Below are 21,483 nucleotides of genomic sequence, written 5' to 3'. Positions count from 1 at the left end.
ATGGAGAGAAACTAGATTTTTTAAATTAAAAAAATATTTAAAAATCTATTAAAGAAGTTTTCAGAAAGCATCATCTAAATTCTCTGATCATCTTATTAATCAACTTTCTGGTTGTGGTTGTGGTTGTTTTTAGCACAGAATGGAATCTGAGGAAGGGATGCATGAGAATTTACGGCTTCAGTTTAAGGCTCTACAGGAACAGCAGCACAAGAGGTTACAAAGACAGCTGGAGAAAAAAAGGGAAAAACATATGAGCCTCAAAGGAGGTGGAAATGACCCAAAGGCAACATTTGGAATCCAGAATGAGCTAAACTTGCTTCGCGAGGGTGGGCAGCCAGCCAAGAATACCTTCAGCCAAAGGTAAATTGACACATGTGCCCAGAAAATTTCCACTAGGAGAAATATAGAGTTAGGGAAGAAAGGGGGAATAAGAGAAATGATGAAAGATATTGGTTCCAAAATCATGATGCTTAGATTTTTTTTTTTTAAGTACGAGAGATTGATTTCAATATAGTATTTGCTTTAGTGTTTGGTACATTTGATTGAAGGCCTGTGCTCTGTTTACATAATTTTATACAAATGTATTTGCCTAGCATTTAAAGTCAAATTGAAATGAATGCTCATTATGATTTTGTTTATTCACTTGATTTCCTCTGTGGAAAGAAGAGACTGTTTTGCATTAAAGAAATGTGTTCAGCATAATGTTAGTGGGTTTCCCAGGAGCTGATTGGTTTTAATGTGATGGTATGTTTATGAGACTTCCTTAAAGCTCATCCTCTATCATTTTCTCTTTTGCCCTTTTAGCTTTTTTGCCTCAATCTTCCCAGGATATAACCACATACAAACCTGAAAGAACTCTGACTTCTAAATAAAGTTCAATGGAGGTCTTTTTTGTTTTCTTGGTATGCTGAGATTGATCTTTATAATAGCAGAATGGATCCCTACCCTTGTCATTTTTCCTAAATGTCTCTCAAGTTCTCATTGCATTCATTCAGTACTTAAATGATCAGTGATCTCTTTGGTACGGGCGCCCCCTCCATGTCTTCTGGCTCTTCCAGTGTTGTGACGAAAAGCATTCATTTATTACCTGTTGGTCACTCTATCGGTTACCTTTTCTGAGTTTAATGAGTCTGGGCCTCAGATGACAGACACAGTCCATTTGTAGCCTTTCCAAATTTGAGAGGAACTATGCGTTACTTTGAGATAATTTTTGAGAACATAGGGTCCCTTCCGCATCATGGGGATTCATTGAAGGAGAATGTTAGTGGAGGAGACATCAAATGAAATGATGACTGCTTTGACTTGTAGGTTGCTTGAAGAAGAGATTGAACAGCTCCATGAACAACTCAGAGAAATTGTAGATGAAAATGGAAGATTGTATAAACTGGTAAAGGAAAAGGACTTTGAAATAAAGCACCTCAAGAAGAAAATAGAAGAAGATCGATGGGCTTTCACAGGTAGGGCTGCAGGACTTTGGAGAATCCCTTAACTTCTCTGGGACTCTGTTTCCTCGTCTATGAGATGAAGAAGTTGTACTACGTGGTCTACCTGTAAGGTACCTCCTAGCCCTAATGGACTGTGACCCCATGAGTCTACACTTCAGGTCCATAGGTCATGTGTACCATGGGTCACATAGCTCAATGGTGGTGGTAGAGCTAGGATTAGGACCCTGGCTTCTGATACCCTGCCCAGGGTTCTTTACTGGAGATCATATAGTATGTGTATTGGAATATGTGTGTGTGTGTGTGTGTGTGTGTGTGTGTGTGTGTGAGAGAGAGAGAGAGAGAGAGAGAGAGTGTGATTAGACACTTCCCTGCAATAAGGAGGTCAGGGGAAGTTATAACTTGGGATGTCACCACTTCAGAGAAAAATTGTCTCAGTGACTGTTGCAGGAAGATATATAATACAGTACATTGTAAATCTCATAGTCTAGAAAGCGACAGACAAGGGCTATTGTATGAGATGAGGAATTATGGCTGGCTTTAAGACATTGTGCCCGGTACCAGGTCCCGTAGGTGCCTGGGGTGGAGGAGGGGGGTAGTCAACATTGACCTCCGAAAGTTCTGACCTTCCTCGAGGGAGGCCCATTTTGCCCCAGTGTTTCCTTGGCATTGCAGAGCCATAAGGGACAAAGGGTCTTAATGCTGGAAGGGACTTCAGTCATAATTTAGTCCAACTCCTCCATTTTACAGATGAGGGAACTGAGACCCAGAGAGAGACCAGGTAAAAAGTTTTTCAAATGCTGCTCAGTAAATCCTTTCAGCTGACTCCCTGAAGGGGAATTAGGAAGTGTACTATCATGAAAAGAATGCTGGTTTCTGAGTCAGAAGACCTACTTTCTAGTCTTGGTTTTCTTACTTTTGCTTGCTCTATGACCTCAGAGAGATTGCTTCCCATCCCTGAGCCTGTTTCATCAACTGTAGAATGAGAAATCTGTACTGGATGAAATTCTGTGTTTTATATTCTAAAGGACCTTCTCACTCTAATATTCTGAAAAATGTGTGCAGGAGTGACCCAGGCAGGAAGGCTTCATGGTCCACAGCTGTCCTCTCCTCTTTCCCTCTTTATATGCCTCATTTTCTCAGGTTCTTCACAGGCTTTAGAGATGTTTCTACCTTCTGTACCTTCATAGCTTCACCAGCTTCTTAAGATACAATGAGTCCCCTCTTTGGCTAGACCAGGTTGTAGTAATCTCTTCCTCTTAGGTTAGTGGAAACAAAGTTAGACCTTACCCTAGACTAGACCTCGGGTAAGGTGAAAAGCAGGAATAGGGGATTAGCATTGAAACCAATAGCAGAGTCTCAATGAGGGGGAAGAGAAGATAAATCCCATTGGTGGGGGGAGAAGGAAGGAGAATTTCTATGGTCACCCAGGTAGGCTGAAGGAATGGACAAGTGCAAACCAGGGAAGACATGTAATGATAATATGTGGTTTAGAGAGTCTTTATTCTAAGGATTTAAAAATATTGATAGATATCAATGAAACCCTTATGGCATTCATGTAAATGATAGCAGAATCATTACATGTGAGAGACATTTAGGATTTTAAGGTTTATGCTCCAAGATCCCAAAACAAATCTGGAAATAAAAAACAGATTTTAGGCAACTTGAACCCTACATAAGTGAGGGTATAATGGTTGGTTGTTGTCCTTTGGTGCTTGAAGAGGACCAAAATGACATCTCTATGTTGGGGTCAAGGCACAGTGTATCCAGCTGGGGCTGATCAGACCAATGCGAGCTTGGAAGGCTCTACCCCAGGTCAGGCACAGATAGTCCATGTGAACACTTGGAGTGGAGATGTCTCTAAATCTGTGCATCCCATGGTTCTTTTGAAGGCTGTGACCAAACTGAATGAAAGTAGCATTGAGCTGGCATGTGTAAATGTGGTCATGATGGCAGATTGAAGAGATCTTCATTTAGGGTATTTCTTGACACTTGGCCCCTTGTGAGGGAGGCAGTGTGATGTGATGGGATGTGGTGTGGTGTGCTGCTCCTAGAATCATGTCACCTGAATTCAGATCCTGCTTCTAATACTTAACTAGTTGTGTGCTTATGGGTGAGTCATGTAACTTTTCAGATCCTCATTGTCCTTGCCTCATACTACCTCCCCCATAGGGTTATTGTGAGGAAAACTTGAAAACTTTAAAGTGCCATATTACTGAGAGCTTGTTATTGTTTGTTTGTTTGGGTTTTTTTTTAGGCAATTAGGGTTAAGTGACTTGCCTAGGGTCACACAGCTAGTAAGTGACAAGTGTTTGGTCTGAGGACAGATTTGAACTCAGGTCCTCCTGACTTCAGGGCTGGTGCTCTATCCACTGCTGCCCTGAGAGCTATTATTGTTAATTCAGTCAAAAGAACCCTTGAAAGAGCTCCCTAAATGTATTGTGGCTGCTCCAAAAACTTCTGTCCACCCATGCAATATTTAGGTGGAAGGAACCTATGGACCAGGCCACACAGAAGGCAAGCTGAGATTAGCATCCATCACTTAGCACCACCCTTGTTCCCTCTCATCGTTGCTAGGATCAGCCCAAGCGAATGCTTCGCAGTGACTGATGATTGGAGCCATGGGCTAGATGTGATTCTGGGCAGCACTGCAGGGCAATGTGACTGAAATAATAAATGGCATCCTTCATCGGACATTTTCAGTGCTGTGATTGGCCAGTCTTTCATCAGACAGTCAGTGAATGGAAGGGAGAGATTTACTTTTCTTTCCCCAAATGTAATGAATGCTTCAAAAGGAACCCTAATAGCTACAAATATAACTGAATCCAGGAGGTTTTTATTAAGTGTCTGCTATGTACTGAGTTCTATTCTCCTTACTGGAGGAGATACAAAGTTGAGCTAAGACACTCATGGGTTTCACAATCCAGAAGTGGGATAAGCACATATATAGATCAATGAATGTAGTACAAAATCTTAAGAAACATGCTATTTGAAATCTGGTAGTCGAGGATGGAGGAGAATGTTATTTCTGTGTGGTAGGGGATCAGAGAAGGTTTCTTGGAGGAGATGCCATTTGACTTTGACTTTAAAGAATGTGTAGGAATTCCAAAGGCAGAAGGAAAGGGAGAACACTCCAATCACAGAGAAGAGCTCAGAATGTGTGAGCTTTTAAAGGTATGGTGGCAGGAAAACACAAGGAGGTCCAGTAGTTCAGTTTTTCTGGAGCACATAATACATAGAAGGGAAATCAAAACAGAAGGGCCTTGAATGAGTGACGTGACCAGACCTGTACATCAGAGAAGCTGGATCTGGTCAGCTGGAAGGATGGATGGTCCTCTGCCACCATCCTGGCAACACCATCTCCTCCCTCCTACTTTTTCCCCAGCCCTGCAGGGAGGAAGAGGAAGAGGAGCATCCTGCTGAAGGAGACCAGTGTCTTCTCCCTATGGAGGCACATGGCTTGTAGCATGGCCCTGACTGCCAGCCCTTCTCTCCTTGCCTCCCCCCCTCCCCCCCTACAGGAGGAAAAGTAAAGAATGACTAAGGCTTGACACCCTGGGAGATTGTGAACTTTATTATTCATCTGCTACTACTTACCACTATTATCCCTAACAATTTTCCATGACCTGTTTCTCTCTCTATCCCTATGTTAATCAATCAGCAGCCACACAGGAGAAAACTATGCCCAATCTCTACCTCTCTTTTCCTGTTCCATTCTATTTCCCATTCCCATTCCATTCCTGCCCTCTGGAATTCCCTCTCCATAGTGAACAACCTTCACATCGTCCTGGGCCTCTTTCTGTCATACTCTACCACTTTCAGACTCTCACTTTATCCCTATTACTCAGTAACTTCTTTGAAGTTCACACAATTAAAAATTTCCATTCAATTGAGATCACAATAGAGATTGTATATTGCCCCCACATAATTCTCTCTTCCTTTTTCAAGGAGTCTAGCAACTGGCTCACCATCTTCCTCTTCTCCCCAATTCCTCTCCTCATACTAGGAGGCTTTGAAATCCATATTGAGGCTCCCTCAGACTCCCTAACTTCCTAGTCCTCAGTCTACTTAAATTCCATGTCCTATTCTTTTACTCCGTATCTTAGCCACAGATTGGAATGGTTACATCCTGGAGTTCACCATTATTCACAGGTGTTCCACTTCTTTAATTAAAAAAAAAAAAAACAACAAAAACCCAAATGCTCTGATATTCTTCTTTCTGATCATATGTATCATTCCATCTCTTTCAAAACCTCACTCTCCTTAAATCTATTCTTTTCCTGATTCATTGTGGCCTCCAGTCCCTCCTCTCTGAGCTTAGTGTTTTCTCAAGCCATTAGCCCTATTACAACTCCACTTTCCTTCTTTTCCAGTGTTGGCCCTCTAGTTAGCCGGTATAGTTCTATACCGTCCTTTACTCTAGAGTTCCTCACCGTCTTGTCCTGTTGATTCTCATTCTTAGTCAAACCTCACCTTCGCATGACTCTTACCGTTTGCTCCTCACGTTGCCGCTCAGTGGAGCTGAGGACGTCTCATAGCCATGCTAACTGGGCACATCATATATTAATGCTATCCAACTCCCACTGGATCCAAACTGAGGAAAGGCAGTGCTTTTTTTTTTTTTCCTGGCAAGGCAATCGGGATTAAGTGATTTTCCCAGGATCACAGCTAGTAAGTCTCAAGTGTCTGAGGCTGGATTTGAAATCAGGTCCTCTTGACTCCAGGGTTGCTGCTTTATCCACTTCATCACCTAGCTGCCCCAAAAGGCAAAGCTTTTACTCCTCCCTAACCTATTCTCTTTCTCACTATCCTCAGAGGCTGTTCCATACCTTTTCTTCTCTCCTCAAGGCTTCCATGCCTCCCTTCCCCACTCTCTCAGCTGAGGACCTCATCTCTTACTTTTCTTAGAAAATTGTCTCTTTTCAACATGAGCTCCCATCTTCTCCCCTTTTCTTCATCTCAAAACTCCCTGATATCACGCTCTACTCTCTTCTCACTTTCTCCATTCTGTAACGATGAGGTGGCCCTTCTCCTTATGAAGACCAAACTATATGTGCCCTTGAACCTACCTCCTTTCAAGTTTCCCAGCAGATTGAAACCTCAATCATCCCTCCCTCTAATCTTTAATATCTCCCTCTTTCTAATGGTTCCTTCACTTCTGCCCCAAAACATGCTCACATCTGTTCCTTCCTTAAAAGAAAAAAAACATCACTAGATACTACCAATCCCTTAAACTACTGTTGTATATCTTTCCTAGAAAAAAAAAATCTGTGCTCTCGGCCTCCTTTTCCTTTCTTCTCACTGTTCAACCCTTTGTAATCTGACCTCATGAGTCACTGAAACTGCTCCATCTGAAGTCACTCAGATCCTATAGCACAGTTACTTACAGTCTCTTAAGGACCAGATTTTCCCCTGTCTGCTGCCTTTGACGCTGCTGACTCCCCTTCCCTCCTGGGTAGTCTCATCTTTCTGGGCTTTCATGACACTACTTGCTCCTGATTCTTTTCCTCCCATCTGTCTAACGGTTAGACACGTGCGGTCTTAAGCGTGGCCCTTTGACTGAATCCAAACTTCACAGAACAAATCACTTAATAAAGGGATTTGTTCTATAAAAATTGGACTCAGTCAGAAGGCCACATCAAAGGACTTAGAAGGCCACATGTGGCCTCGAGGCTGCAGGTTCCCCACTCCTGGGACTCTAACTGTTCCTCAATCTCCTTTGCTGGTTTATCATTCATATTATACGTGTGCTCCAAAGCTCTGTCCAGGGTCTCTCTATACTCTCTCTTTGTGACCTCATTGATTCCCGTGGGTTTAATTATTACCTCTATGCACCTGAGTCACATCTATGTATTTAGCCTCACATTGACTATTGCCTATTGGATATTTCAAACTGTATGTCCAGGACACATCTTAAACTTGACACGTCCAAAACAGAACTTATCTTTGTTTTTGTCAAAGGGACTACCATTTTTTAGTCTCCCACATTTGAAACCTTTGCTCATTTTCTCTACTTTTGGTTCACTTTCTGGTCTATTCCACCTCTACTCTAACTGCCTGGCCCCTCTGAGGGACAATTCTACCCTGAAGCCAACTCAGTGAATGGTGAGTCCCTGCTTGCAACTGATGTATCATGAGAAGACCCAGCCGTATCACTCACTTTACACTTCTAGGTCACCCTCCAGTTTGTTCCACGTTCACCACAGCTACCCAGGTCCCCATATGGGGACCTTTCCTTCTCCCTTGCAGAATGTAAGCTCCTTGAGAGTATAGAACACCTTGTTTTCTTATTTTTGTATCCCCAATCTTAGTACAGTGCCTGGCACATAATAAATTCTTCTATCTATCTACTTATCTATCTATCTATCTGTCTGTCTGTCTGTCTGTCTGTCTGTCTATCTATCTATCTACCTACCTGTCATCTACCTACATACCTATCATCTATATATCTCTCTATCTGCTACCTATTTATCTCTGTCTCTCTGTCTGTCCATCTGTCTACATTCTCCTTGACTCACCGTCCCACCTCACTTGCCCAGTTGCCAAACCTTGCTGGTTTTTTCTCTGCTACACGTCTGGATCCATCTCCTCTCTACTCACATAGTTAATACGTTTCGTCACTTCTCACTTGGGTTAATTCAACAGCCTTACTTGGTTTTCCTGTCTCAAGTCTCTCTCCACTCCAGTCCATCTTCCACACTGCTGCTACACCAATTTTCTTTAATTGCAGATCTGACCATGTCTTTCCCCTGCTTGATCAAGTATAGTAGTTGTCTCTAGGATAAATAGATTTTCTTAAAAAAAAAAACCCAAAAAACCAGCCTAGAACTTTGAAGACCCTCACAATCTGGTCCAAAATTATATTTCCAGCCTTATTTTACATTACCTCCCCTCCCCCACTCTGGAATCCAGCCACACTGACCTCTTTGTTCCTCGTATGTGACAACTTTGCACAAGTGTGTCCTCCATATTGTTATAATCTCCTAGGAGGTAGAAACTTAAAGCCATGAAAACAAAGCATTTTGTGGGACTGCTTAATTGGCATTTCACATTTCACTTCAGCTCTGCCACTGTCCACTCGTAATTACCCCCTCCCTGTCTTCTGGCAACCCTGGCCAGGGACAGAGCTCCTCCCCCGATATCAGTCAGTTTTGTTCAAGGGACCTAGGACTTCTGGACCTTTCAGATTCACAAGGTAGCCTCCAGGGCAGGAAATGTCCATCTCAGGGCTGCTGCTCATTCACCTATAATCAGGCAAAGAAACACAAAGCAGAAGAGGAAAGTGGGGTTCTGGGATCCAGCCTCTGGCTTGCAAACCTCATTCTTTTGCTTTTGGTCAATAGGAATTATTTCTTCAACTATTTCAAATTTTTTAGATGTTATATAAGCCTCCTTCCCACCTCTGCTCACCTCCTTGCTGTTCTTTCTTCAGTCCATTGTTTTAAACAGTACTACTTTTGGAATGTTTCTATAGGATAATATTCTTATTTACCTTGTATTCCCCATACCTCCTTGACATGCTTCTTGTACCCCCCCGTGGTATTTGCTGGGCTAGATTACATGTAAGGTTCCTTCCGGCTTTAAATCTTATGAAATCTGTGCTGTTCTTGAGTGTAACCATCTTCCACCAGGTGGCACTCTCAGTCTGTATAGCAATTTTGTTAAGTCAATGAAAAGAATTCCTGCAAAATCTTAGGAGCTCACGGTAGATAGAATCATGGAATGTCAGAATCGGAAGGCACCTTGAAGCTCCCTTAGGCCAACACTCTTATATTATGTAGATAAAGAAGCTGAGGATCACTGATGACATGGGATTTGTCTGAGGTTTCACAGCAAGTGAGAGAGAGTTGGAGGATTTGAATCCAGAGTTCTTGGTTTCCAGTTCTAGTTCAGTTTCCCCCACTGTGCTATGTTTCTTTCCAAAGTTGAAACTTTGATTTCTGACTTCATAGGTGCTGTGGTGTAGTGGGAAGAACCCAGGATTTAAGAATAATCAGGCTTAGGTTCGCGTCTTGGCCCTGCTATTAACTTGATAGATACAGCATTTATTAAGTACTTACTGTATGCCAGGCACTGTGCTAAACGTTAAGGACACAAATACAAGCAAGCTAGAAGGTTCTTACCCCCAAGTAGCTTACATTCTAGTAAAGGAGGCAATACCTATAGCTAGGAACTTGGAATGACTTGGGGAAAATATCTCAGATGGGGGGGGAGGAGGAGGAAGAGGAGGAGAAGGAGGAAATGCCTAGAGAATGTAGGCATGAGTGAGGGGAGGCAGGCATGGCTGAGGTCCTTCCTAAAGTAGGGGTCACAGAATCTAGATGACATCACAAACCTACTACAAACTACCTATGTGACCTAGAACAACTCCAAAAGTCTCTGAACTTCAATTTTCTCAATCTCCAGAATGAAAGGGTTGGACTAGATGGTCATTGAATCTTCTAGTCCTGACCTACTATCTTTCTATATTTTAAAGCTAGAGTCTATAGGATCCCAAAGCAGCCGTGTTTACATTCAAAGGATGCAACACTCATAGGTTTCGTCGACATGATACAGTCAGTCAGTTGGTGGAAAGAGCAGAAGTCTTAGAACCAGAAGAACCTTGGAACCTGTACTTGAGTCTGGGCTGCAAGATTTAGCTGCACAAGTCACTTTATTTTTCCTTTCCTTTTTTTTTTTTTGGCTAGGCAATGAGGTTAAGTGACTTGCCCAAGGTCACACAGCTAGTAAGTGTTAAGTGTCTAAGGCCATATTTGAACTCAGATCCTCCTGATTCCAGGGCTGGTGCTCTATCCACTATGCCACCTAGCTGCCCCATGAGTCACTTCTTGAAGATTCAATTTCCTCCCCTATAAAGTGAGGACAATAGTCTTTGCCCTTCTTAATACATGGAGTCCTTAGGGGAATGATGCTTCTTCTCCTAAGAAATGGCAACTCTTGAATTGCTGTGAATTGCCTGATGAGCTCTGACCTCTGCCTACTTTGTGGGGTTAATGTGTGCTGTAGAGTCCCAACAGAGGGCTCAGCCTGAGAAATGCCAGAGGAGAGCTCTGGGGTTCCATGTCTGAGAGGGCTACGTTTTTATTTTATCCAGGGACCGCTGGTTTGGCCGGAGATGTAATCGCGACCAAGATTGTGGAGCTGTCCAAGAAGAACCGAGACTTGACGGCTCAGACAGAAAGTGAAAAGACCAGAGTGAAACAACTGAACAACCGAGTTCGAGATCTGGAGAGAGAAGTGAGGTGTTTTGATCATTTCAGTACCTTGAAATCATTCTGGTGATGCTGGAGGGCCTTCTCTGCCCGGGTTCCAGTCAAGGGATCTGGGTCGGTAGCCAAGCCTTTCTCTCTGCAGGCACCAAGAGAGCCTACCAGAGAGGACCAGAGGGGAGCACTGAAGCAAGATGAATAGCAAGCCAGCCGTGCTAATTGCTAATTTGCTTCAGAAAATGCAAGTGTAATTTCTTTAGTTGCCATTTCACTTTGCTGTGCCTTGTGGTTTTTCATGTTATCCGCTCTTCAGAATCTAATGTGGGACTCTCCTTTATTATGAGCAAAGTCACATCCAAGTGGATCATCTTCCCTTAGTTATAAAGATAATAAGCTGAGCCAGACAGGACTTGCTTGGATCCATTTGGGCTTGGGTTTAATTCTGAGATTCTGGTTTTCTTCAACTGCCTGCGATACAAATTTATTAATATTTATTATTGACTGTGTGCTGAGTTCTGTGCTCAGTGCTAGGGCAGAGTAAAAAACAAACAAACACAATTCCTGGCCTCAAGTAGCTTATAGTCTAGTAGAGAGACAAAATAGATAATTATATAAGATCGAGTGAAAATTGCATTGGGAAGTCACAAAGTGCTATGTGAAGTCTGAGGACTTCAAGGGGTAGAGTGGAAAAGAATTAGGAAAAGCTTCAAGCTCAACCACAAACTTTTATTGAATACTCAATATTTTCCAGCCAGTGTACTAGGTGCTGGTGACACCAGGAGGAAATCAAGACAGGCTCTGCAAAGCTTACCCAAAAAGGTGACATTCGAATTGTATTTGAAGGGATTGAGTAGGAATTAAATGGGCAGGTAAGTGGTACAGTGGATAGAGTTCTGCACCTGGAGTCAGGAAGACCTGCGTTCAAATCCAGCCTCAGACACTTACTATCTGTGTGACGCGTGGCAAGAAACTTACCTCAGTTGCCTCAATTTCTCATCTGTCAAATGAACTGGAGAAGGAAATGGTAAATGATTCTAGCATTTTTGCCAAGAAAATCCCAACTAGGGTCATGAACAGTCGGACGCGACTGAATGATAACAACAACAAAGGAATTAAATGGACAAAGGGAAGAATCTAAGCATAGGCATTGAGGTGTGAAAGGTCACCCAGTCTTGTAGGAAAGGGGCTGGTAGAGAATAGTCCAGTTTGGTTAAAATTTAGAGAATTTGGAGGGGAGTAATTTGAGATAAATCTGAAAAGGCAGGGCTTGTAGAGGCCCTTGGATGCCAGGAAAAGATGTTTGGATTTTTCATTTTTCTTGATAGGCAATAGGGATCCAATGAAGATTTCTTTTTTTTTTCCTTTTTTTGGGGGGCCAGGCAGTGGGATTAAGTGACTTGCCCAGGGTCACATAGCTAGTAAGTGTTATGTGTCTGAGGCTGGATTTGAACTCAGGTCCTCCTGAATCCAGGGCCAGTGTTCTATTCATTGTGCCACCTAGCTGCCCCCATCCAACTAAGATTTCTAAGCAAAATAATGACATGACCAGATCTGTACCTAAGGAATGTTATCCAGGCAGTGATCAGAAGGCTAGATTAGAGGGGAGAGAGAAGCGAAGTGGGCAATGATGGCCTTGCTGATCAGCACCTTTCCAAGAAAAAAGGTATATTTTCATGTCCACCTTGGAATCTGATAATGATCCCTCCAGTGACCCTTTGGAATTTTGTTTTTGTTTTGTTTTCCTAGCTAAAGGATATACTTGAGGGCTCAGGAAAGAATAGTAGGCACATGGCCAGATCACTGGATAGGAAGAAGAAAGGTTTCAACATTCACTTATTTTTAAAAAAAAAATCTTTACAGCATCTACTCCATTCAAAGCAGTGAAATGATGAAACTGTGTCATGGCTTCTACCTATTCCAAAGTCTCATCAGGATAGGGAGGAGACCTTGTGTTCTCAAGGATACGCCAATGAATTCCAAGCTCTGGGAGGTCCTTCCAACCTGAACAAGCTTCAAAGCCAGGTCCTTTGAGGGATTCTGTGTCTGTTGTCCAAGGACAAGTGTAGGGAGGTTCATCCCAAGAAAGCTCGACACCAGATGATGAACATTACAGCAAGTCATATCCTATGAGGTATGGGCTGTGATCTGTACCTGTGGAGGGAGTACCTGTACTGATGAAACCTCAGATCTTTTAAAGTATTGAAATCATAGCATGACTGAGTTCAGCGTGGTCCAAAGCATCCATTCACAGACAAGCCAAGTCATTAACATAAGGACTTGAATAGGAGAATTCCTAGCCCAAGGTTGGGAACAGGCAGGGTTCTAACACAAAGACCTGAAGAGGCCTAAGAGAGGACATTATGACCCCAAATCAGCAAAAGAAAATTATAAAGGAGGATCTAGGGAGGGAGGATGTGTAGAATTCAAACACAGCCAGCACAGGGTTTGTTCACTTTTATCCTGGCCTGCTTTTAAACAGGTAAACCATCTGAAACCTCATGATCCCTGTCTATTTGGCATTCCAGCCCCCCAGGTACCCGTCAGGCATCATCCAAGTGCAGGTTATCAGCAAGGGAGGTAAACTGTGGTCCAGAAAGAAAAGAAGAATGTATTCAGGTGGAAGCATGCACAGAGTTTTGGAAGCAAAATTCTACAGGGCCTGGTAAAAAGAGCCAAATGTCTAGATGGCTGGAATTTGGGCTGACTACTACTGTCCGCATCAAAGCTATGAGCAGCGAGCTGATGAAGCCTCACGGCAAAGGACAGCGGTGTGGCCAAGCCACCCACACATAGATGGACTGCTCTGGGCTGTCACTGGAAACACGGCACCCTGTGGTAGGGGATGTGAAGAACAGAGCCCTTCAATGACAGCGCCTTGTGATAATACAAGCAGACTTTTATGTCGTGCTTTGCATACATTACTTCATTTGAACCTCACAACTGCCCCGTGAAGTTGACATCATATTATTTTCCCTATTTTATGAATGAGAAAACTGCAGCCGAGTGTTACTTAACTCATGGTCACCGTTAGTATCAGGGACAGGATTTGAATCCAGTTCTCTATAGTAGTTTTAGTTCCTTTCCAAGAGTCAGTCAGGCCCTGGCAGACATCACAGCCATAATCTGAGGCGTCGGCAAGGCAGTGGACTGGGTCTGCTATGCCCTGTCCCGACTTAAACGCTCTGTGGAGGCCGTGCCTCAGACACGAGACTAGGACCCAGGCCATCGGTTTTTAGAGCTTGAAGGGACGTCAGAGATCATCTAGCCCAACCACCTCATTTTTGTTGTTGTCCAGTCATTTCAGTCATGTCTGACTCTTTGTGACCCCATTTGGGGTTTTCTTGGCAAAGGTACTGGAGTGGTTTGCCATTTCCTTCTCCAGCTCATTTTACAGATGAGGAACTGAGGTGACCAGGGTCAAGTGACTGGCCCAGGGTTACACACACAGCTGGGAAGTGTCTGAGGCTGGATTTGAATTCATGAAGATGAGACTTCCTGATTCCAAGCTCAGCACTCTATCCATTGTGCCACCCAGCTGCTCCATCTCATTTTACGTTGTGGGAAACTGATTCCAGAAAGGGGAAAAGGCCTTGTGAAACAACGTGAGTAGCAGGGCTTGGATTCCAGCCCAGAGTTTCTGTCTCTAATTCTGCCACACTGTCTCTTGACTTCCAGTCCAAAACTCTTTGCTCTACCATGTGGAAGCCCCCCAAGAGCACTGTCATCGACTTGTTTTGTTTGGTAGCTATTAGGAGACCGGAGCAAAGAGACCAGAGATGGGCTTATGGTTCAAACAGCTAACATATGACTTAAGACTTGCCCTTTGATGGGCCCTGGACAACACCACTCTACAGCCCTTGTCCTATAAAATCTTCACTGTTGGCAAGAGTATTGGTGGGAGCAATAAAAAGAAAGCTTTGCTCTCTTTAGGGGGTCTCACTTCAAGCCGTGCTCATAGACCTATCCTGTGGCTAAATGGAGGATTCATGTCGATCTGATGCTTTTCAGCTGCACTGCAGTTAACCTCCGAATCACCGAGTCCTTGGGTTGGAAGGAGCCTTGGGAGGTTCTTTACTCCGAGCTGCGTCTAAACCACTTGGGAAAAAAGATCGTGTCATTCTAAAACAAAAACAAAAACGAAGCCTCCCAGGAAATTCTACAGTCTTCCCTGCAAACATATTTCCCTGTCTCAATACATGTAGTAAGGAAATTACATAGGCACACCTAAACTTTAGCTTCAGTCCAAAAGCTAGTGCTTTGTTGTCAAATAGCTCTGAACTGATAGGTTTATCTGTCTTGTTTTCAATCTGGGCTTGCCACTTTCTAGATATGTGACCTTGGGGAAATCACTTGGCCTCTCTATATATCTGTTTTTTCTCAGCTGTGAAATAGGGAAGATGATACCTGTATTACCTACTTCACATGGTCATTCTGAGGTTCAGGCTGCAAGCTCAATGAGGCAAAAAAGAAAAAAAAAAGTGATATAACAGATAAAGCAAATGAATAGGATCTTGGCCTTCATGAAGAGAGGAGATAACTTCACTGTCCTCTGCCCTGGCCAGACCACATCTGGGGTACTGTGAGCTGTTCTGGGCACACATTTTAGAAGGATCATTGAGAAGGAGCACAGGGGAGGGCCACCAGGATGATGAAAGCTTTGGAACCCTGCTGTAGGAGGAAGACATGGGAATGTTTAGCCTGGAGAAGAGAAGGCTTTGACTGCGTCATAACCTACTCAAAAGCCTGAGGGATTAGGGTGGTTCTTTTTTAGTTCCAATGTCTGGAAAATCTTCCTAGCAGTTAAAGCTGTCCAGAAGTGGGGTGAGCAGCCTCAAAGGGTGGTAGGTGTTATGGTAAAAGCTGTACAAGTAAAAAGCGCCTGTTGGGGAGGCTATGTTTAGGACTGGAGGGCCATGAAAGTCCTTTACCATTCTGAAGAATGGTGATTCTATGAAATGAGGATGTCTCCAGAGCATTTTCTGAACTTTAAAATGATCTCTCAACACCAGCTCTCACCATTATCATCTACTTCCATAACTCCATAGACTTAGTCTGCTCTACATTTACATGAGCTGGTGGGGTGGGTGCAGTTCCTCTTTGGCAGCTGACCCTCTGGTAATGAGCCTTCCCATTCGGAGCTAGGCTGATGTTTCGATGACATTCAGTCTATTTCTGGACCTATACTTGAAGTCTTTCCAGCTTGGTAGAAACTGTGAAAGCTTGTGCTCTATTAGCATTACTTTTGAGAGCCCAGAGTCCCCTCCCCACCCCAAGGACATGTCAGAAGAGGATATTAAAGCAGGGCTAAAGGATGCATTTTTTATTTTTAATCATTAAGCATAGATTGGAGTTGATCTGAAACAGGTTCCTGGTGTGACATATAAAAAGTTTGAGAGACATCATTTCTGGGTAATTAATCATTTTTATTAATTATTGCTAGCAGATATTTGATAAGAGGGGTCAGTAGCACTCTCAAATGCCAAAGACTGATCATGGTGACTTCTTGATGTTTATATGTCATTGGAAGAGTGGTATTCCTGATAGGCAGCAATCAACTCTGGTTAACAATTAATGAGAAGAATAAATATTATAATGAGAGGCAGACCTCTTTTAATGAGGGGCCGGGAGACCTGACTGATCACTCAAACTAGAACACAGTGGGCCAGATTTCACCCAGATTAGATTTTCTTTCTAAAGTTTTTCTGGTTAGGTGGGACAACAACTAGATAAGATGGTCTAGGTGGGGTAAATTTTTGGGCATGGTCAGAAATCTCCTTGAAAGACTGGACTTTGAAATAGCAAAAAGGAAAAAAAAACAACCTGAATCTCCCCAATAATTGGTTATTTAATATAAGCACTGGGGAAGTGCTACCAGTTTAATAGTCTATGCTGCTTAGAGTATTGAGATCTGAAGTAATTTTGGACACTTCTGAGGAAGGATGTTAGAGCTGGAAGAGTCCTTTGAGGTCACCTAGTCTAAAGTGATTATCTTTTGGCGGAGTAAACAGAGGCCCAGAAGGGCAAGTAACTTGTCTAAGGCCACATCACTGGGAAATAGTAGAAATGAGATTGCAGCTCAGAGTACCCCTTACCCTGTATCACTGTGTGATTTCAGTCCTTCAGTACGCTTGAGAATCAAGGTGTAGAGGAAAGAGGACTGGACCTTGAGTTAGAATCTCAGCTCCTACGCTAGTCAGGGCCTTTGGGCCCTGCTGTATCACTTTATCGTGGGAGTCTCACCTTCCCCACCTGTAAAATGTGAATAACAATATAACAGTACTTGCATTCTTCACATTCAGGGATATTTTGAGTAATGTACTTTGTAAGCCTTAAAGTGTTATGGAAATGGGAGTTAAGTCTAAGGGGGTCTCCCAATCTGCTTAGTTCCTTTTCCAGATCTTTCCCTTTGTCCCCAGGCTCCCCACCTCCAAACCCAAGAGATCTTGCCTCCTCCTTGACGAGATGGAGATCTCATCACATCTCAAAACTTCCTTAGCCATCCTCTCCTCTCCTTCACTCTCTAAGGAGGTTGCTTACCTTATGGCAAGGCTAACTGCTCCACTTGGGTCTTTGACCTTTGCCCCTCTTGTCTCATCCAGGACCTCTCTCCATCAGTCATTCTCTGTCTCTACCTTACATCTTAAATCTCTTCCTCTTCACTGGCTCCTTCCTTCTCCTCTGCCAGAAAACACGCTCAGTTGTTCCATCCTAATACGAAACAACAAAAACACCTTTCCTCACCCTGTTGCTCTCTTGGGCTACTGACTATCTTCTTCCTTTCACCAACCCATTTCTTAAAAAAATAGTGTGCCCTTCCAGCTTCTTCTTCCTCATCACTCTTCATCCCTTACAACCTGGCTTCTGGTCTTACAACTTTCCTGTGTCAACTATAAACCAGGCCGCTCCTCTCCAAGGGACTTTAGGTTCCCTGGGGGCTGACCCTGAAAGGTCATTATCTCCCTTTGGCTTATGCCCCAACCCTACAAACTCTGGAGGAAACTTCCTGAATAAAGCTTAGACATGACTCCTGGGTTTTTCCCCAATGTAGGTAACAGGGTGCCCCAACTCTTCCCTAGGCACTCAATATATGAGTATTGCACATAGCACAACCTTACTTCACCTATTACAGAAAGTGCATAGGATGCAAAGAAAGGAGGAAGGAAACAATTATTGATTAAGCACCTACTTTGTGCCAGGCACTGTGCTAAATGCTTTACAAACATTATCTCATTTGATCCCCACAACAATGTTGGGAGGTGGTGTGTTATTATCCCCATTCTGCAGTTGAGGAAGTATCTAAGGCCCAATTTGAACTCAGATCTTCCTGACCCCAAGCCCAGCGATCTGTACACTGCACTACCTAGCTCTTCTCAGCTAAGAACTCATAAGAGCCTGTGAACAAATACAGAAAAATAAATGAACTCTGTAGCCCATTAGACTCCCCTCTCACCTGCTCGCTTTGTCTTCCTGGCCAGAAGGTAACAACACTTTAGAGGACTGCTAAAGAAATATTTTCCATTCACTTCAGCCCTCCTCTTTGTGAGGACCTTCCTGCCATGGCTGGGCTGGAGAGAGTCAGTCCAGCTGTCTTGCTTTGACGCCTCTCTCCAGAGTAGGGCATCAGTCCTTCAGCAGAGGAACAATGATCTCTTGAGGATCCTCTTTCTTCTCCAAGCATGTTATTGAATAAGTCTTCTTCCTCTGGGAAGCTAGTGCCAGAACTCTCAAATTCAGGAATTCTAGATCTCTTGGGAACTCTAGAACTTGCACGGAAAGGCCAGTCTCAGGAACTGTGGTCTTTGACCTGTGCTCACAAAGGAGACAGGAAGGCACCTAAGTACTGGAGGTTCAGGAATTCCCTTCACAGGCTGTCCTGGGCAAGCAGAGGCCACTTGTCATCCACTTCTCATAAAAATTACTGTTTTCTGCTCCTAGGCAATGGGAAGGAGAAATCGTGCCTTCTCATCCCCCTTTGCTGTCCTTGAGTCTGAAAATCCAAAGAAGATAGTGTGCAGAAGAAAGGAGTGAGCAATTCCTAGAGCTTGCTCTTATACACTACGAGGGTAGGAGGAATCGTTGGACAAACATCCACCTCCCCTGGCTCTTGGTCACCAGTCTGTCTAGCTTGGACATAACTTAGTAACTAGGACCAATTGGAGGAGCTCCCTAAATCCTTCCAACAAAGAGCATCATCTTTAATTTTTCCCTTACCCATCCCATTTTTTACCAAGTAAATAGAGGGAGTATCAGTTCCATTTCCAAAATATCTTTTTCAACTGTTCTCTTCCTTCCTATTTCCACTGCCATCATTCTAGGTAAGGCCCTCATTCTCTTTTGCCTGTATTCTTGCAGTAACATCATTATGAGTTTCCATTTTCTTCCCACTCCCTAACATATTTCACGTCACAGCTAGAAGCATTTTCCTGATTCATACATCAGACCACACCATTCCCCAGCTCAGAAACTGTTCTTGCTTACCAAATAAAAGTCCAAACTCCATAGCTGGTATTTAAAGCCTTCACATTCTGGCTTCAATGTAGTTTTTAATGCTACTTCTTTTCATATACTTCTTGTTTCAGTGAGACCAGACTATTGTTTACCCCAGACTCATCCATTGCTTTAATAAGTCTGTGTCTTTGCTCATAATTCTCTCCCTGCCTCCATCTGAAATACTCTCTACCTGTTGACAATTTGCCCACCCATTAAAACTCTGCTCAGATATCACCTCTTCCATGAAGCCTTCACTGTTTCCCCTAGCTGGAAGAAACCTCTTCTTTATGTGATCTGACAACACTTTCTTTCTCCTCCTAGGCACTTGACATATTCTAATTTGTTTTATATTTATCTGTGTGCATATTTTATCACCCTTATTAGACTCCAAGCCTTTGAAGGCAGGGACTATATCTTATTTACCTTTCCATCTCCCCTGATGACAGACATAGTGTCTTCCATATGGTAGGCACTTAAGAAAGGTTTGTTGAATGAATGTTGTGGAGTGTGTCTGGCTTCAAGTAGTTTAAACTCTTCATGTTGGTTTTTCTTACCATTCACCTCTCTTACCACTTAACCTCTCTTACCACCTACCTCTCTTACTACTCATCTGTCCCCTTTTCTGTCTCCTCTTCTCCTTCACTCTTAATATAGGTGTTCTTGTCCAAGTTTCCTTCCTCATTGTAGTTTATGAAAAATAACATAATAATTATAAATATCCTGAAACTATAAAGTAAAAATATAAATGCTAAATTGTAAACCAATCTTCTCTCCCCACCCCCCAGCATCAAAGTGCTTTACTTTAGCTGGATAATTGCTGAATAGAATCAAATATTAAGTCAAATCATTTGTTTTTTTCAGCTACAGACAGCTTTGGCAAAGATCCAGGCACAAGGAGGCCGAGATTCAGTAACCAAGCAGTTCAACCCCAGGACAATAGAAGGAATCTTGGTATGAATTATGTTGTGACCTGAAGGAGACTCTGTGTCTATTAATTTAAATCTTTTTGTTGTACTGCCTGCTTCATTTGGGTGAAATAATTTATCCTTGTAATTGCCTTTAAAACTCTTGTCTCATAATTGCCTATAGTCTGAAGTTGCTAAGGGAATTTGAGCAGATGGATAATCATAGAGTCATAGATATTAGAATGTTAAGGGTCCATAGGGACCGTCTAGTGGACTCAGACACTGACTAGCTGTATGACCATGCCTGAGTCATAACCGCTCAGAGCTTGTTTCCTCATGTGTAAAATGGGGGTAAGGACACTTGTGCTGCCTTACCCAGGGGATCGTTCTAAAAAACAAACACTGCTTCCTACTCCTTCAAGTTCTCTCTAAACATGAGTTATTTTAATTGTCTCATCTCACTCCTTCAGGTGACAGGTAAGGAAACTAAGAGAGTTAAGGTTAGTGCTCAAGGTAACATGGTTCACAAGGCTGTTAAATACCTGAGTTGGGATTTTTTGAAACAAGTTCTCTGACTCTTTCCACTATAGTAGAGGCTTCCCATTGTTAAGGAACTGGTAATCATTCATACTTTAGTGTGAAAATATCACTTGTTGTTCAGTCATGTCCGATTCTTCGTAACCCCATTTGGGGTTTTCTTGGCAAAGATGCTAGAGTGCTTTGCCATTTCCTTCTCTGGTGTGATCAAGGCAAACAGAGGTTAACTGACTTGCCCAGGGTCCCACAGCTAGTGAGTGGCTGAGGCTGGATTGGAACTGGCGTCTTCCTGACTCCAGTTCTAGCGCTCTATCCACTGAGCCATCTAGCTGCCTCTAGTAGGAGAGTGTACCCCCAGGGTGATTTTGAAGGGATGTGTTACAGTTACTATTCTTATTATGCCTTCTTAGTAAATACTTTTGCTGAGAGCTATGTCTACTCTTGAGTGTTATAAATACATATACTTGGAGATCACTCTAGAACCTAGAAATTATAGCCACCTTCTGGTGATTTGGTCTATGAACGGAAATGCAACTTGGTGTTAACGCTGTAGCGACTTCATCGAGGACATATTTGGGTCCTCTATGCATTGTTAGGGTCCCACAGGAGTGATTCTCCATCTGGGACTTTCCTTATTGGATAACCTAGTTTTTCAGGGATCCACTAGAGAAAAGTTAGCATGTTTTTTCCTTTTGTTTCAAGCTCTAATTGTATCACACATTTTCCAGGGTGCTTCCTTTACAAGTCAGATCAGTCTCTTGGAGATAGCATTTGGATGGTTGTATACTTTGGTATTAATATCTATTTATTATTCTACCCATTATGAGTATGGAAACTAATATGAGCAGTACAGATTTTGTATCCTTCGAATACTGGTGATGATATTCAGTCATTTTTCAG

General features: G+C 43.0%; 1 protein-coding gene across 1 annotated transcript in view; it reads left to right on the top strand.

The window, feature by feature from the left end:
• The window catches only part of CCDC13 (coiled-coil domain containing 13), a 119,835-nt gene that overhangs the window by 10,352 nt on the left and 88,000 nt on the right, over window positions 1-21,483 (top strand). The window contains exons 2-5 of the mRNA XM_027837189.1: window positions 134-360; window positions 1,309-1,457; window positions 10,537-10,679; window positions 20,003-20,092. Coding sequence (XP_027692990.1) covers window positions 140-360; window positions 1,309-1,457; window positions 10,537-10,679; window positions 20,003-20,092 — 603 coding nt within the window. The 5' untranslated portion in view covers window positions 134-139. The remainder of the gene's footprint in view (window positions 1-133; window positions 361-1,308; window positions 1,458-10,536; window positions 10,680-20,002; window positions 20,093-21,483) is intronic.

The sequence above is a fragment of the Vombatus ursinus genome, unplaced genomic scaffold (genome assembly GCF_900497805.2).
Source record: "Vombatus ursinus unplaced genomic scaffold, bare-nosed wombat genome assembly UNPS02014820.1, whole genome shotgun sequence".
Classification (NCBI taxonomy): Eukaryota; Metazoa; Chordata; class Mammalia; order Diprotodontia; family Vombatidae; genus Vombatus; species Vombatus ursinus.
The sequence above is the reverse complement of the archived record's forward strand: the minus strand, read 5'-3'. Positions and strand labels throughout refer to the sequence as shown.